The sequence below is a fragment of the Diadema setosum genome, chromosome 8 (assembly GCF_964275005.1).
Source record: "Diadema setosum chromosome 8, eeDiaSeto1, whole genome shotgun sequence".
Lineage (NCBI taxonomy): Eukaryota > Metazoa > Echinodermata > Echinoidea > Diadematoida > Diadematidae > Diadema > Diadema setosum.
This window is the reverse complement of record NC_092692.1, coordinates 30470857-30489750: the sequence shown is the minus strand read 5'-3', so window position 1 is coordinate 30489750 and position 18894 is coordinate 30470857. Positions and strand designations below refer to the sequence as shown.

The 18894-nt window shown below is 38.2% G+C and overlaps 1 protein-coding gene across 1 annotated transcript in view; it reads left to right on the top strand.

Moving 5' to 3' along the window:
• The window catches only part of LOC140232194 (uncharacterized), a 170877-nt gene that overhangs the window by 20105 nt on the left and 131878 nt on the right, over window positions 1-18894 (top strand). Inside the window, exons 2-3 of the mRNA XM_072312332.1 lie at window positions 4174-4329; window positions 12472-12636. Coding sequence (XP_072168433.1) covers window positions 4174-4329; window positions 12472-12636 — 321 coding nt within the window. The remainder of the gene's footprint in view (window positions 1-4173; window positions 4330-12471; window positions 12637-18894) is intronic.

Sequence of the window (18894 nt, the reverse complement as noted above, 5' to 3'; positions counted from 1 at the left end):
AGAGGGCCGTACGAAACTAGCGTTCGAAGACTGTTCGAAGTTCGTAGCCTGGTCGATGATCTTGTCCAAGATTTTTTATAACTTCGTACGAAACCCTCTCTTCGTAAGGTGGCCGTACGAACTTCAGAATTCGTACAAACGGTGACATTCGTACGAAAGCATCGTTCGTACGAACCTTTGTGACCATAGCTTTAGTTCTCAAACAGGCACTGTACCCAGTAACTGCATTCTTAACATTTCACTGTCCAGCTAAATGGCATGGATTGTCATTGTGAAGTGACTTTGAATGGTTGCATTGAATTGTCAGCTTTGATGTAATCTGGCAGATGTTTCAAGCCATGAACATGTACACAACTGTGTAACTAGGTCAGAGGGGCCCTTTGTTTGGTCTCGTTCCATGTAATACACCATCTGTTCTTTGGTTTATTGTAGTTAGGATTTCGTATCAGCATAACAAGAATACAGTCAGAAGCAGATGACTTTATGAATTTGTAGTTCTATGTATTCTGAAAACACCAACACAAGCAATCTGACAAAGTTGTTCCATTGGCATCGCTTCTTTTAATAGTTATGTCAAGAGTACAGTTCACTAAACTGTGCAAGTATGAATTGCGTTTATTCCATAGACATTTTGTTTAAAGTATACAGTTTTATACTCAACTATAGCAGTTTGGGAATGGAGATGCACACTGCTGATACAAACTTGCATGCTTGTCATAATTACATTGTAATGGAAGCTGTTTGGGTGGAAAAAAATTTCCATCTAATTTGAGACTATTTTTCAGTAAATCATGGATCATACAGTCTGGTAAAAGAGACTACATTGCACAATAACCAATGCATCAGTGTTCTTCAGTATTAGCTCCATGGGATGCCATGCAGACCACTTATTGAGTGGCTATGGGATAGGTAAAAGTGCTGATATTTGAATGGTTTTCTTTCCTTAGCTGAAGATGTGCACATTTCATGTGATGATTAAGAAAGAAAAGATGAGTACTTTTTATATTTATTATTATTATTATTTTTTCCACCAGTGTTACCCATTTCCTGAGCCATAAATGTGATTCTTGAGATATGGAGACTGAGGCTACAGTTTAACTGTTTATTGAAAATTAAAGCACAAAATTTACATATTTCACAAGTACTATGAAAATTCCAGGCTTGTTTTTGAAATCTCACATCTGTGCGCATTTTGTGGTACTTGTTAGTCCATCAAAATCGCCCAAGTTTTGCCGTTGTTTGTCTAGTGGAGAACTTGTGATGATGGTTTTTGGTTTTGTTCATGCCATTGACCAGTAGTAACAGGATCCGTGTGAGGTGTCATATTCACTTTCACTGCCCTATGGTTTTAGATCCCTTGTTAACAGCTGCAGAGCGTGTGCTAAGGTTTGCGTGTTAATTTCTTCATATATCTATAAATAGATCATAATACAGCTGTAAAAATATTTTGCAGGTCAAGCAGAACAAGGTGAATTTATTCATGATAATATCACTATTCATTGGGGAGGTATGAATATGTTATTGTCTGTTCATTTCATAATTTGTAAACCTGTAGTTGCATTGTCATTTCTGGCCTGGTTCTCCACAGAGGATTCATCTTCAAAAATAATTGCTTTAGATACATGTCTTAGCTAAGGTCATAACAAAGGATGTGCCAATATTTTTGGAGAAATATAGGTTTTACTAACCTCACTCATCTGAATTCTCTCAGTGACCTCTTTCAGACACTCTTGAATTTTTTATTTCATGTAGAAATCAAATGCAGTTATTTAATATTGAGCAGTTGGCTTGGAGTGGAATGATTGGGAGAAAATCAGATCATGGATGTAGGGGACTACAGCAAGTTTGGATGTCTCTCTCCCCTGTTTCGATGATTGGCCTTGGCCCGTTCTGCCTGTTGCTCTCCGCCCATTCTGTGCAGGCCTTTGGCCTGTTTTCCTAATGACTTTGACTCATACAATGTACGTGTATGAAGTGGGCAGTGTCGGGGACAGTCTCTATGATTTTTGCCACAGATAGGTGCTGTCTTTGTACTCTTCATTTCATTAAGTTATATGTAATTGTCCTATATATGTTGTGGGGTAGACTTTTTCTCTCTTTCTGTTTTTTAGATTTAAAACTGCAAACTTTACATTTACTCATATGTGAACAAACAGTAAACATGACTGAAAAACAAGTGCAGTAGGATTTAAGGCTGGATAGGTGACAGCCTTACACATACTGTATATGCCGAATATTACGCGAGGTTTTTATTTTTGCAAATTTCGCGAGTCAGGTGCTATTCATGAAATTGAAAGACACGCAAAAATATTGACTCTGATCACGCTATGAATGTGACGTACGGGTATATACAGTACATTTCTCCGTTCGGTACAGACTCCACGATCGCGAATTAAACTATTCGTGAAATCGTCGGAAAGTTCAGATTCGCTAAAATTTAGACTCGCTAAATATATGGCGTATACAGTACACAATGCTATTCAAAGTGAAGGTTAGAGTTTGCAGGTCTGTGTCTTGATGTAAAAGATCCAAACAATACTAATACAGTTTTATACTTTTACAAGATACATTCTATGCAATCAAGCATGTCATACAAATGTTTGATAAACCACCTGAGGTCCATTAATTAAAGTTAGGTCCACTGATATTGTAGGAAGTATAGTTGCCAGTGGTGATGACAGAGATACTGTGACCCAGTGACACCCTGTGTATTACATTTGCTTGTTCTTTTAAGATGTGTGCCGTATTCAAATCTGTTCAGACCTGGAGAAACACAACAACATTAACTTGGAGGTGGAGATTAGCTGTTTATAACCATTTTTAAGCTAGATCAAGCCTCTTGTGATGCTTGTGTGTTTAATGTGTTTGTAAAGGATGTGCATGTCATTAAAAGTTATTCAGACCGGGACAAAAACAACAACAGCTTAGGATGAAGATTGGCTTAACTTTAACCCTCGCAGCTAGAACAAGCCTCTGTTGATGCTATCTTTTATTAGGATATAAGCTCCAGTTTTCATTATATCTATCTATCTCCACATGCGGAAAACTCAATTCTTGTTTATCTGGCTCTAAGGGGGTTGATCTGAAATAAACGTGATGTGGGTTGCAGTGAAAGTTAGCGATCCGAGTATCCGACGACAAATTAGAACGGAAAGCTGAGAGGATAGAGCGTAGGAGTCCAACTTTCTCTGTAGAGCAAACGGAATCCGGAGGATGGTGGGGGAAGCTAGAAGATGAGGTCAATGACCACCAGAGAGTCAGAGAGAGAGAGAGGGAGATGAACAAAATAATAAAAGAGAAAGAGAGAAGAGACATATAGAGATAGAAAGGTGGACATAGAGAAGCAAAAGAGAGAGAAAAAAAAAACCCCTGAAATATATCTAGAGACAATCATATGATAATAAAGGAAATTTGTATAAAGCAACAACTACTGTACATGGTGTGCATTACAAATTAGTAGACATGACATATAATTGAAACTCTCAGAAACCTCGTGGCATCACTTTGGGAATTAAATTCCTCTTGTATGCATTTAGTGAAACATTCTGGATTACTACAATGCTGGGATGGATCTGGTTGTTTTGTTTGTTTTTTGGTTTTTTTTTTAGTAGTAAAAGGAGAGGAGTGATATTGAATGCTGTCATTCCATTTGAATTCAATTCATATGATAGTCTTCTCATACGTGGCAAACTATATTTTTGATGTAACATATATTGAATCAATATTTCTCGTTCTGCATACATTTTTATATGATGAATATATGCTTTAAAGGGGATGGCTAGTAACTGATCAGTGGGAATCAGTGGGAATGCTTGGGGATGATTGTTCTAATTCTTGTGGGATTCATTTAAGAGTACATTATATATCTATTATTGTGTGAAAATTGTTTGCTTCAGAATGGTCTCATATTCAAATAATGTGCAGTTTAATGTTTCTAGGTTAGCATGCCTGTACAGTGACAGGGCACTCGTCCTCGTCCTTGTACTCGTAAATGAATCCCACAAGAATTGGAACAATCATCCCCCAGCATTCCCACTGATTCCCACTGATCAGTTACTAGCCATCCCCTTTAAAAATGTAGTCTGAAAGTGCAGGAATCAAGTCAATATCGATTCATGATCGGACGATAACAACTTTTCCATTCTGTTTGAATTTTTAATATTGACTTTGCAGTCTGCCGGACTACCCTCGTTTGCCGGGGAGAGCAATGGCGTGGACAACAGCCAGGCGCTTGTCAAGGCACCAGAGCAGAAATCGTGGGAGAAGCCGCTCAGCATTCCAGAGATCCGCAAGAGCAGCAACAATTGGTCCCTCGCGTCAGATGCAGGAGTAAGTTCCCAAGAGTCGGCCAGGTGGTCGTTTCAGTATGCGTATACCCAGACAAGGGTTTAGATATCCCATGCACTCCATCCATTTTTTTTTTTTTCAGTCCATGTTCATTTTTAGCTGCATACAAATTTATAATGTCGTAAGGTTTGAGTATGATACACTTGGTTTATCATTGAAAACCAGAAGGGTTTGAACATTTATCAGTTTTGTACTGTGCCTGTTCCCTTTTGGTTCCTCCACCTCCTAGTCCCACATGTATGATCTCATGTTATAGTGATGTATATGTACAGCTGTATGCCTACATGGTAGCCTAATTTTTTGCCAGAGTTGACCCAGGGATCTAGGGTTAGCATTCAAATATCTTTAAAGTTTAAAGACCACTGCAGGTTTGTTAGCTCCCATCCGCATCTCAAACTATGAAGCAAAATGAAACATATATCTACATGATGCGATTTAAGTATGGTTAGTCTTTGGATTTATGTCTGGTATCTTTCAATAAAACTGAAATTTAATGGAATTGAATTGAATGACTGTGCAGTTCTACTTGGTTAAATTTCTCATATAGTGAGATACAAGACACGTACACTGTGTGTTGCCATGACAGAGCATTCACTTGCTCTATCTCGAAATCACAACTGGGGTGGTTTCAGTTTGGTGAGAAACATCCCCCTCAGAAGAGGGGGCTTTGCCTGCCATAAATTGGGATTATCCCCGCCACATCTGAACTCCATGATGGGAGTTTGCTTTCCCCGAGAGCAATTGTCTAATTAAACATTTCCTGTTCGACATTTCATCCATCGGAGGCAGCTCAGGCGGTCATGAGATTTCCAAAACTGGTCCCTCCAGATCTTTTTGAAAATGTCACAGCCTTCAGCGGATGCCAGTTTATGAAAAGAAGTTTCATTTTGGTGTTTTGATTCTAATTTTTGTACACAAGACAAGTTGCTAACATCAACATTACTGTAATGTGTTTGTTATTAGTTCATCCATGCTGGATGGATTCAGTTGCTCTGTGCTGATTTGGCCTGTGCCAACACAAATCTTGTCATTATTACTGCATAGATAGTCACTTTGAATAAAACTAACCACGTGTGGACATTTAGGTTGTTAAAGGACAAGTCCACCTTCATATACTAACATGTGGATTGAGTGAATGCAGCAATTTTAGTAGAATACATTATCCAATTGAAAGTTTTAGGGAAATGGGACAATCTGTTCAAATGTTAATAATTTTTTAAGTATCTGCACAGTCATTGCTTGATGAGAAGATATCTACAGTGTATAATGTTAAATGCTTAGAATGATATAAGGAAAATATAAAAAGAATTTCACAAAATCACAAAAAAGAAGTGCACATTTCATCAACTTGTGACTGGTGTATGTTAAGGGTAGCATTATTCCCCATGCCTCCTGAAAGAGACAAGTTAGTTGTTCTTTTATTATGTGAGAAAAGTTAGAATATGTTAAATTTTCTTTATATTTTCTTTCTATCATTACACACATGTGATATCACAAGCTGTAGTAGTCTTCTCATCCAAAAGTGTCTGAGCAGAAACTTCAAAAATTCGTGACTTTTGCACGGATTGTCCGATTTCTGATGCATTCTATTAATATTGCTGCATTCACTCAATCCACATGTCTATGAAGGTGAACTTGTCCTTTAACACAGTCAGATTCTTCCTTTTTAGAGAAGCTGTTAATGTCTTAGCATTTCTAGAAGCTAAAAGTCAAGAGATTTGCTGTTCTTCAATGGCAATTTCCTTCCTTTACAGTGAAGTATTCTTAATCATCCATCGCTTCACTAAGATTTAAAAAAAAGAAGAATGGAAAGTGAAAATTTAAGGAGAATGACAAGGTAATCACTGCAGAATTTCATTTACAATGTAGCTCTCACAAAGGATGGAAGACAAGGTGATATTAGAATAAGATGAGAGGTCAGACTTTATTGAAGGACCATAGGCAGAGTAAACATGTCCATCTTATGCATAACGGTGATGAATGTTTGTAAAGATAAGTTGCTGTGCTAACTGCTTTTAATTCTGATGAATACAGTGTAGAAAATCTATATCATAATCGCAGATGAAACATATTATACATTCTTTACGAACAATATTCCTTGCAACCAGATTTTAGTATATATGTAGAGATGCCAACTGTTACTTTATGGTAGAATTTGTACCCTCTTTTTCTTCTTCTTTTTTGTGTGCCAAAAATACTGCAGGTTTCATGGAAAATACTGTATGTCCCAAATTGTATAACTTTGCATGTCTATTGTAGGAAAAGCAATTTTTTTTCATCAAAAATATGTCTTTTCAGCCCTTAAAAAAAAAAAAACCCTCTGCTATGCTGTTTACAAGGTTGGCTTCTCTTGTACATGTGTCGCAAGAGCTGTCGTCAATGCCAATATCCTTCGCCGTTGGCCCACTTGCTAACGACATCCGAGCCACAGTGTCGCTGCCCCCGCGGGAGAGATGGGGGCTCGATTTGGGGGAGGATTAGGGCGGGCACAAGATGGGCCTAATCTGATGATTAATGCTCAGCGATGGGGGTCGTCACAACCGCACCACTGCGGTCATCATCTTGGCCTTGAACATACACTGTACCCGTTTTATCCTCTTTTGCCGCCCCCCCCCCTTCCTTTCACCTAACAGATGAGGGAGAGTGCAATAACCAACCAATCACTTGTGGATTCAATTCAGTGCTCTTGTGTATAATTCCATTCCAGAGGCAATGGTGATTATGCAATGCTCTTTCTCCTGTTTTATTTTCATTTTCCACCCAGAATCATATCCGTATGTTGAGAGGTATTTTTGGTTCAGGCTTTTATGAATTAAACTTGACTGAATTATGATGTCAGCCTTTTTAGTACGTGAGGGAAATATCAAGTCCCATAAATGACATCATAATAGTTATCATTATGAATGAAGGTTCATTGCAAAGTCCCATAAATGACATCTTTATACTGTTTCTGATAGGTTCATTGTCCTCGAAGGAGAATTATTAAAATTGCTTGACCTTGTAATAGATGTAAAAGCAAGTGACATGGCAGTGTCCAAAGTTGTTGTGTTTTTTTTTAACTGCTGATAAAAGTGATGATTTCATGACAGTTATGTCGAGAATTTGGCAAGATTTTATTCCTTACAAGATCAACGCTGTGGAGGAATTTATTATTTTCATAAACACATACAGTACTCAAACAAGAAACAAAGACTGGTGATGATTTCAGCAAACATGCGTTGTCCTCATAAAAACGTCATTCCTTTCGTAGGACTTGCAATGGCTAGATCCAAAAATAGCCATTGTGGTCACATGACTGTGTCATGGTACCCGTCATGTGTTTCTCGTGTCAAATTTCACTTTAACACCACTCGCTCATGAAAGACATATCAAACATATGTGACTCCACTGGAGTTGTGACAAAGAAAACTTGTTTCTATACTGTTCTCAAGACAGAGAGTAGAGTTCCTTGCACTTTACAGCAAAATCATTGTCCTCTTTCTCTTATGTAAGAAGCAATTTGGTAATATTTATTTAAAAGAATGTTCTGGTTGTCTAGCTTTCTGTGCTGCTATTTCAAGTCAATCAAAGGGTAGCGCATTTATAGGAGATTAGATGAATACTGACATTCAGTTCTGTGCTCATTTTTAGCATAATTGTCCAATTATTCTCAAATTGTTCATGAATCTGTCACTGTGTGAATAGATTTCATTCAAGAAATTACCTCCATGTTGCCAGTAAATTTACTTATTGATTTGAAGGAAATGTTACCTAAACGTACAGCATCAAGAAGTATATTTTACCCCATTTAACTTCTGGGACATACATGCTCTAATTCAAGTTATCCTGTCAGACTGTTTTTTAAATCTCGCAAATTGTAGGAGTTTTGGCATTTATGAAATAGGGCAGTGGTTTGATCATGGAGTCTGGAACAAATAACTTTAATAAATGCATGCTGTTAAGTTTATTTTGTTCCATTTAATATTACAGACAGTCATGCTCTTCTTCAAAATATACTTTATGCCAGCTCTTAAATCTCTCAAATTTGATTTTGGCATTTATGAAATGGGGCAGACACTGCTTCTTACAGTGCTTATTATGAGTTTGAGTGTCTGCAGCTAGTCACGTACAATTGTACATTTTTGCCAACAGTAACAACTTAGGTGACCTTTTGTAACAATCTTATTACGTTATTTCATCACTTTGTCATGAGATCAAATTTTGCAGTGGTTCACAAGACATTGCCGAGATAGCTAAAAGAGACTATCCAGAGCTGAAAACCAGAAGGGCTCTATTGCATTGTCAGATTTCAACATAGATATAAACCAAACAAACAGTTTTCATGAAATGAAAAGTTGACTAAATCAAAAGTTGGTAGATTTATAAGATTTGTTCCAAATATCAGGTGAAATATTGCCCTTGTGGTTTTGATTTGTAACATTTTACTGAAAATCAAAGTGATTTGAAATTAACACCACAATGTGAATGAGATCAAGCTATACAATGTGATACCAATAACTCAATACCCCAAAAATAATTGAAATTAACCATTTACAATAAACAATTTAAAATATTAATTTAAAATTAACAATTTACAATAAACAATTTAAAATTATTTAAAATTAACACTATAATGTAAATGAGATGAAGCTCTACAATGTGAAACCAATAACTCAATATTCCCAAATTGTGATAACGCCCTTCTGGTTCTCAGCCGACGTTAAGTTATAAAAGCAAAATGGGAAGTAAACAAAGCCAAAATTTAAAGAAAGGAGTAATCAAATGGCAGGATCTTTGAAGTTTTGTCCACTCTTGTGGTTTTGGGGGAAATTTAGTCGGTCTCCTTGGCAGTGATCTCATGACGTGTGGGGGCAGGCGAGGATGCTGAGCATGACGGTGCGAATGGTTGTCAGCTCTCAGCTCGCTCTCTCTCTAGAGCTCCCGCTGAGTCGCGGCGGAAAACCTCACGCCACAGGCTGGTGGGCCAGATCGTTGAGGTGCAGATCGAGTCCCGAGGCAATGAATGCGCTGGGCTAGCCCAAACTTGATTGGCACACGCCCATCACATATGACTGTTATTTATTTATTTATTTATTTATTCTTTTTTTCTCAGTAGAGGCCAGTTGTCGTGAGCGTGTGTGTGTGTGTGTGTGTGTTCATCACTGCTCAAGTATTTGTGTGTTGGTTGTGGACACCAAGAACACACAGACACAGACACACACACACACACACTATGCTCTCACATAATCACAAGCCTACATCTAGTCGATTTGAGTGGTTTATTAATTGATCATGAATAATCATGACCATATAATTAGAATAAAATTTTGTGTGATTACATTTTTTGCATTAAACCAATCTGTGCGCACACACACACACATACACACACACACATGCACTTACACATATAAGTTTATACTTGCCATGTTGATTCTTTTGTTTTAGAAGCAATGAAATATAATAAACAAACAAACTAACGGTAAGGAAAACATAATCTCTTCCCTTGGCAGAGGTTACAACAAAAATAGTAATGATGATAATAATAATCATTACAATAAACAATAATACTGATAATAATAATAAAAAAGTAGTAGTGATAATAATAACAATGATCTGAAGTTGGACAAGAACTTACAACTAAAGGTTGTCGGAGGTCCTAGTTGACGCCTAAGATAGTGTCTGTCTTCGCTGCAGTGTGTTTTAATGACATTTGCTGTATCATGCTTTGTAATGCAAACTGTACATGTATGTAATTTGTATTCAATATTAAATACATACAGCCATTTGTAACTCCTTTCTGTGAAATTTACATCTTGTAGAGATGAAATACATAGAAGTTCAGTTAACAAATGTATAGTTTTCTCTTGAACAGCAGTGGTGTGGATTGTACCAAAAAAAAAAAAAAAAAAAAGAAAAAAAAAAGAAGGATGGTGCTGTTTAGCTCATCACTTTTTGGCAGGATTTCAAGGTTAGATTTTGTTACAACAAGTGCCTGTACAACTATGCATATATTCATTGCTATTGTACACACAGTGTTGGACATCCAGGGAGTTATTTAAAGGGTGCAGTAAGACTAGGAGGCATTTTCTGACAATTTCATGGACTCTAGAATATGTTATAGATTTGCTAAGCTCCATCGAATTGAAATGTCAGTTGCTGTTCAGATATTGGAAATAGGTTATTTTTTTCATGTACAATTTCAGTGTATCTGCAATTGCAGCATCTTCTATGTAGGTGACATACTGTATACACCGAATATTTTGCAAGGTTTTTATTTTCACGAATTTCGCGAGTTAGGTGATATTCGCGAAATTAAAGACATGCAAAAATATTGACTCTGATCGTGATGTGAATGTGACGTACGTGTATACACTTCTGCGTTCAGTACACGACTCCACAATCGCGAATTTAACCACTCGCGAAATCATCGGGAATTCCTGATTCACGAAAATGTAGACTCGCAAAATATATGGCGTATACAGTATTCGGGCATTGAGTATTAAACCATGTTCAGCTGAAGCAGTTACAAGAATTTTTTATCAATGTGTAATAGTGCTCACGATAGATTAAAGATAATAAAAAGTTTTGGTACCTCAAAAGTTTTCCTGAATTTCCTTGTCTTGGTTTGTGTTTCACGTTAAAGTACGTTGTCTGTGAGAATTACTCGCCCCAAAGTGCTCTCATGTCTTAGTAATCATGCAATAATGGTTTCGTACCAGAGCCGTCGCCGTGCAGCGTCGATAAATATTGTACGAAACCACTGACTGCGACCAGCAGCGTGCAGCCCATTGTACGCATAGCTAACTGCGACCAGCAGCCCCATACGCATAGCGTAATGGGGCTTCGCATTGTAACATTCAGGATCATGACAGAATTAGTATCGCGGGTAAATGTCAATTTAAAATCCCAAAATTTCTTCGATTTGAAGACTTACCAATTAAGTTGAAGTATTGAAAACAGGCTTCGAACAACGTTTGGTTCTGCCAATAGTCCCTTTCTTTTCGAATTGATGACTGAATGTGACTCGGTCGAGAGGACCTTGGGAGAGCTACATACACCATGGACCGATGCATACACTGACTACTACGGCCAGCGCATGAGCACACAAACATCTTATCCGTTGATATGGGATTTGAAATTTGTGCGCATGTGATGTGTTCGCATGCACTGGCTGTAGTATTCAGTGTACATGGTGTATGTAGCTCTCCCAAGGTCCTCTCGGCCGAGTCACATTCAGTCATCAATTCGAACAGAAAGGGACTATAGGCAGAACCAAACGTTGCCCGAAGCCTGTTTTCAATACTTCACCTTAATTGGTAAGTCTTCAAATTGAAGAATTTTTGGGATTTTAAGTTAACATTTATCCCGCGATACTAAATCTGTCATGATCCTGAATGCTACAATGCGAAGCCCGATTACGCTATGCGTATGGGACTGCTGGTCGCTATGCGTATGGGGCTGCTGGTCGCAGTTAATTGCATGATTACTAAGACATGAGAGCACTTTGGGGCGAGTAAGTCTCACAATGTAAGTTATATGAAAGGTACTTTAACCTGAAACACATACTAAGACAAGGAAATTTTTGAGGTACCAAAACTTTTTATTATCTTTAAACTTAGAGCATGCAGAATGCAGTCTACTTGTAATGAGAGTGTTCAAGTCAGTACATTGAATGCATTTTGAAACAGCATTGTTTAATGTTAAACTTTGTACAGCACATGGAACCGATTGTGGGATCTGGGCAATTTCTTTAAATAGTGAGTGACTACTGAGTTCCTAAAAGAATTTCATGAATTATTCAATATGTACTTCAATGTACATCTCTATTGTCCGAAGCTGTCAGTTCAAATGTAAATAGCAACATTGTGAATTGAATTTGTCACACGTGGTGATTCATACATTTTTTCTCTTTGTCCGCCTTTGTGTGTGTCTCTGTATATGAGATCTGGGCAATTTCTTTAAACAATGACTACCAAGTTCCTCCAAGAATTCCATAAATCATACAATATGTACTTACAATGTACATCTTTATTGTCCTAAGCTGTCAGTTTAGATGTGAATAGCGATCATTGTGAATTGAATTTGTCACACGTGGTGATTCATACATCGTTTCTCTTTCTGTGTGTGTGTCTCTCTCTATTCCAGCTCCTTCTCTACCTCCAAGAGTTCTCCCAGAAGATGATGACTAAGACGAGCGACCTGGAGAAGAGGGTGGACGGCCTGGTGCACGATGCGAAGAGCGCCGACTCGAGAGCGCAGAACACGTTCAACGACTTCCTCATGCTGGCCAACACACAGTTCATCGAAAATGTAAGCCCTGACCTGAACAGTGTAAAGGCCTCCGCACACCAAGCACAGTATCTGGCAATGGTCCTTTTTTTTTTTTTTTTTTTTTTTTTTTTTTTTTTGCTTTGGGGCGCCAAAAGGAATTACTATGTCTAGTTCTGTCAAAAAATCAAAAATTTTACTCGTATGTCAGAAGCAAGAGCAGCAAAATCACCAGTTGAAGATTTATTTTGTAACAAAATTATTAGTAGGGAAGTGAAACAGAACCATCCATGGTTCCTTTTGGCGCACCATAGCAAAAAATAAATAAATAAATAAAAAAAAAAAAAAAAAATAGGCTGTTGCTGTTACTGTGCTTAGTGTGCTGAAGCCTTAAGCCCTGACCTGAACAGAAGTAGAACAAGGCATGACACGACCAGGAAAAAACAAACAAAGTAATGCCCAGTTTGGTAGGGTTACTATAAAAGTAAGAACTCTCTCGCCATGTATTTCCGATGCTCTACAAAGATAGATTAGGCATATTTTAAAGATTCTTTGACCATCAAAGCATTGCATGTTGTGATTTTTTTATGAACAACACACAATACTTATTAGTTTTTCCACATTTTAATTTTTGTAACAGGATCTTAAAGGTAGGGAATCCCATTTGCATGCCTTAAATGAAGAGTTGTATAAATACAGTGGTATGTTGAAGAGAGTATCATTTTAGAAACTCGCATAAAGTATTGAAAGTGGAAGGTAACATTTAGTACATTTTTATTGACCGTTAGATTTTGAATTGAATTTTTTTCGGGGCTCACCGAAAATTCCAGTACATTACTAGGCTACCTTTGCAGACCCATGCACTGCATGTGTGTCCATCATGTATATTTTGTGAAGAAAGTTCATCAAAACTTACAAACATTTCTATATACATTCTTGCCACACACTCTATATGTTATTACATCAGCTCTTATCCTTTTAGATTTGTGTTTATAGATTAAAAAAAAAAAAAATACAGAAGACTGCAACAAAAAGGCTTAAGTGTGGCTGACACACAGAACTACTGAGTAGTTGAGTTTTGTGCATTATTCAAATTGTAGATAACTGTTGACTTCCAAATTTCTCAGCAGTAGCCTAAACAAGTCCCCTGAGGTTCATATTTAATGTTTTGCTGCATTTTGGGAGGTCTGTAAAAGGTATCCCCTACCTTTAATGTGAAGAATTTGCAAAAAATTCCACAACCATTACAACCAAGATGCAACACATGTTAGTGCTGTTTCACATACCGCTATCCAGAAACGTCTCTTCAGTATACAGGCAGGACACATGGTTCTCTGACTCATTCGACAACACTCTGAAGTGTACCCGGCCCCGGTGATTTTCTGCCAGTCATAAAGAGGACATTTCATTTTGAATCTTGCAGTGTTGAAAAAAAAAACACAAAAAACAGTTATAGTGATATATTTTCAGATATCAGCTTTACTCATAAACAATACTTAATGTGAAAGTTCTGCTCTCGTTGTACAGATGGTAAACCATATACTATCTATTCACAGTTGATAGCTTGATGATCAACTTTGTTTGAAGTATATTAAGATAGGGTTGAAGAGTGCCAGGTGTTAGCTGCAAGAAATACACAAAAGCAAAAAAAAGTTGGATATATTCTGATTTTAGAGGAGATTTTTTAGAGGTTAGACTGCTGTCACGCCAGTGATGCTTACTTTGAATGTCCTGGTGAGTGACATGTGGTTTGGGTGTAACTCTCAGCCATTACTTTCCACCTGCCCTGCACCTCACATGAGTAATGCATTGCATCTCAGGTGCATGGTACACCCTGCTCTGTTTAAAGGGGGCAGTCACCTTGATTGCCCCATTTGTCTTAAAATGCATAGTCCTGCTTCAAGTTGTCAGTGTGTGTGTTGAGTCTTTCTTTTCTCCTGCACATAACACTGTATGGTGTGTCATTCTCATGAATTCGATTATTTGGCAAAGAAACATTTAACCCTTTGAAGACTTTACCAGAGTATGCTCAGGCAGGTGTCTGTGGAAAATGAGTGCTAGAACACAATTAGCCAATCCTCAATGGGTTAACAGAGACTTCAACTCTTGAACAGGAGACTTTCCAGCCAGATGTACAGATGTACCAGGGAGGTGTAAGAAAAGGAGAGACAACCCCTGCTCTCCTTTGAAGGATGCGCGGCACCGCCGAGAAGTTATGCGCTTAGCTACAGGTGGAAATCGGGTGCTTTGACAAAAGAGAGCATCAATAATCGGGACTAGCGCTCTCACATCTAGAAATTCTTGCCCCTACTGCATTTCGCTCTCTCTCTTTCAATGTGATGGCAACAATGAATTTGTGTACCATGAATTGGAGCAGCGAATCAAAATGCAGTGTAAAACTGACAATTTCAACAGCAACTAGTTTAAAAGCACGCAAAGAGCACGCTTTAGCGGAGTACTTTATTTGAAAGGTCAAAATATCCCAGATTAAAGGATAGAAAACTAACATGCGGAAATGTACGCATTATAGAAAAATATTAGGTTTTTAAGAGGGCCTAATTTTCATTTCATTTCGATTTGCGCATTACGAAGAAACTAGAAATACATGTTTATAATATTGAATTCTTTCCTAAACTACTCTTAATCAATTCGAGTATTCGATTTCAAATTTTACGGGGAAATAAAGCTTGTAATTCAACGAAAGGTGAAATGCGTTTTTCGTCTCCGAACTTCGCCTTGCAACTAGAGCGGTGCAGAGCATGACTTCAAAGCGTATAGTGGAATGCTAGACATCCCATTGTAACGCTTTGAACCCAAACATGTGTTTGCATGAATTACGAGGGAGTTGTCTCTCCTTTTCTTACACCTCCCTGGATGTACCATTGCCTCAATACCTTTCAGTCTGTCCCAGTTTGGGGGAACCGGAAGGAGAATCATGTATTGAGGGACGGGTTCACTCAAAAGGTGTGAATGCAGTAGCAAACTAATCAATTTACAAGTTTTTTTTTTTCGCTTTGCAGTGAGGCACTCTAAGGGTGGGTGGAAACAGGTTGTTTTTGTTTTGTTTATATTGTTGACCCAAGAGTCATTCTGCTGATTTGTAAAATATCTGTGAGCGGTCATGACAGATGTTTCCAAATCAAGTCTGAGGGGATAGGAACAGCTGGTATGTCAATCATACTTCAAAGACGGGAACAGGGTGTTCATTCAAACAGAGAGGGGGCAGCTTGTGCAATTCAGTAACTTTTACATCTAGGTCGTACGTGTGTGCTGGCCAGGCCGTCTGCGCAGGCCGTCGAGTTTAAGGCATGGTTTTTGTAATTTTGCAATTTACTAGTCTTTTGAAAAGGAACAGATCACCCTCGAAAGAGTCGTGCAATCATACGCATAAAGGTTGTTACACAGTGTTATCTTTTCTTGCCACAAAGTAGCAGCTATTTAGCAGTTGAACCATTCAAATTGACTTTACTAGTTAATGACAGTTGATTCTTTGTTATTGGATGAAGTGTGACTCGCTACAACAAAAGGATCCTAAAGTCGCTGAAGGGTGAGCCGAAAAAAATCGAGTTTGAAGTCACATCATCAAAATTGATCAAAACAATCTCTTTTCTGTTTTTGGCATAATTTTGTAGTCTAATGTTTTATCTATCAGCTGCCGAAATTTCGAAGCTAAATGATCAAACGAAAGGCAAGAAATTAGCGTTTTTCTGGGCCATGATTTTCCGACTTTCAACGTCACAGAAACGTGTCAGAAGATTTGGATTTAGTGCCGCAACTAGACTCCACCCCTAGCAATGAGGGAGTGATCTTATTGGTCAGTGCGTGGCATCCTGATTACTGATTGGTCGTGCGTAGACTGCTGGCGCTAAGCTTGAATGAACATCGCGAAGGTCGCTAGGAGCATACCTTCTATTGTCAAGCGGTCAAAACTGTCTTGCCTTCCCTCGATCATGTTAGCGTCGGAAGGAAAACTTTAAAGGTGTTTTCCCGAAACTCTGATTTCCTCAACTACTTCACATGAGCTAATAAAATCATTGATATCTCCGAAACCGAGTACTTTTTTGAGTTGTGTTATATATGAAATTAAAGTAGAAGAGTAATGGAATGATGTCATGTCATTTTCAGAAAATTGTCCTCCCCCGACCTTAGGATCCTTTTGTTGTAGCGGGTCACAAATGTTAAAAGACATAGTTGACATGGGGGGGGGGGGGGGGGAGGAGGTGCAGGGGGAGGTGTCTATCAGCAAATAAGCCACTGGTGTTTGACGGCTAGATGAAAAATCAATTCATTTGAATTCTCTCAGTAATTGCTTCTTTTTTTTTTTTCTTTGATTCAATTGGAAAAAAAAATAGATGAAGAAAAAACTGAAGACAGCTAATTTGTTTGGTTTCTGTGCTTCCTGAGTAGTCTGGCTTTGATAACTATCTCACAACTTCCCCATCTTACTCCCCCCCCCCCCCCCCCAAGAAAAGGAAAGCAAAACAAAAACAGCAAGAAGGAAATTATCATATTCCGTCAAAAGTCTTAAAATTCGGTGTCATGGTAGTCACATGACATATGGAAGGGTCAAGAGAATTTCTTCTGTCTGGAGGTATACAACATACCAAACCCTATTCTTAGCCTCTATCTGGGTTAATCCATGGCTTATCACTTTCCTGGCAACCTCCGCCAATGTCCAGGTGTGACCCTGGGAGTTCTTGCTGATGGTCAGTCTGCCCATTGTTTTATCTTTTTTTTTTTTAACAGAAACAAAACATTTAAGTTTGGCTCATATTTTCCAGTCACTGATGCTAGCAGTAACAATCTAATGGCTTTAAGTCACTCTCTTGTCATTACACAAGATACTGTGCCCTTTGAAACCTTTTCCTAAAAGAAAAGAAAGAAAGAAATGTTACCTGCTTTATACCAATATGTTTCTTTTTTTTTTCTGTTACCTATGTCATCAATAATATTCAAGACTTATGTTTTAGGCATCCCCCCTGAGATTCTTTCAGTATAACTCCCGTAACGTGCATAGATGCAGAGCACCGGATGTGGGCGCAAATATCTGTGTTAAGCCCATTTCTGACGGCTCTCCCAAATTGCACTTTTGGACAGAGGTGTGCTGGGTCACCCTCCACACAGCCTATATTGAAGCGTATGACTGCATTAACTAATTGGTGCAATTGTCAAGGAAGATTATTGTATTATCAAGTGGGAGTGACAATGCCCAGCCCTTTACGGTGCTAAGTACCCAGCTGCATCATGGGGTCACGTGCAACAGGTTCCGGTGAGGCTGCCATCAATCGTACAGACAGTTGGGCTAATTAGAACTCCCATCACTCATTTAAAAATAGCAGTTTTGCCATTAACCCGTTGAGGATGGACTGATTTTGCTACAACACGCATTTCGCATAGACACTTGCCCGAGTATAATTGGGTCTCGTCCTCAACGGGTTAAAAAGTCAACCACTGAAGCTTATCTTCCGATATGTCTCTTTTAAATTTTGTTTGTTTACTAATGTATGTTTGTTAGTTTGTTTGTTTGTTTATGGTTAGTTTGTTTGAGACTATATAGGTGCTATATTCATGTTTGTGATGGACATACATACATGTAGATGTCTTTAAAGTTAGCATTCAGTCTGTCACTTATAGAGAGTACTGTGGCAAACATCTGCATTCCAGATCATGTGAACAATGTACTTAATGTTTTCTTGTCACAATTATGATCAATACTCATTCTTAAGTCATCGTTTTCTTGCATTCTTGTTTGCTTTGTAGGCTCGGCATTCTCTATCCCAATGTTTTAAGAAGTCCAAATGATCAATTATATGTTACAGGGCTATTTCTTGTTTTTTCAATGGTTTTGGGGCTTTCATTTTTATAGAGGTGTCCAAATAAACACCAGACATAGGCTAGGACAAGATTGGGATTAGATCACCCCTGAGAATGTGTTTGATTTGTGAAAGTCAATCTTTCAAGTTCTGAGTCATATTGATAAAGTAAGGGAAGGAAAGGGGTAGATGCTTTTCAGAGGGTGAGATTGATTCTAATTATCACTATCACTGACAGAACTTATTGCAGAAATGTCAAACCTACATGTTTTCACAATGATTGCTCACACTTTGGCACTCACTTAATATTACCTGGTGTACACCTGGCACACGACCAAGCTGATTACTGGTTGTGAAGTGTTTAGATGACTGATGATGATTCAATGGAGGGGGGGGGGAGGGAGGGGGTAGATGTGGCACCTGGTATTACATATTGTACTACCAGTCATGTCATCATTGGTTTACTTGTAAAGAAGATTAGTTTTGG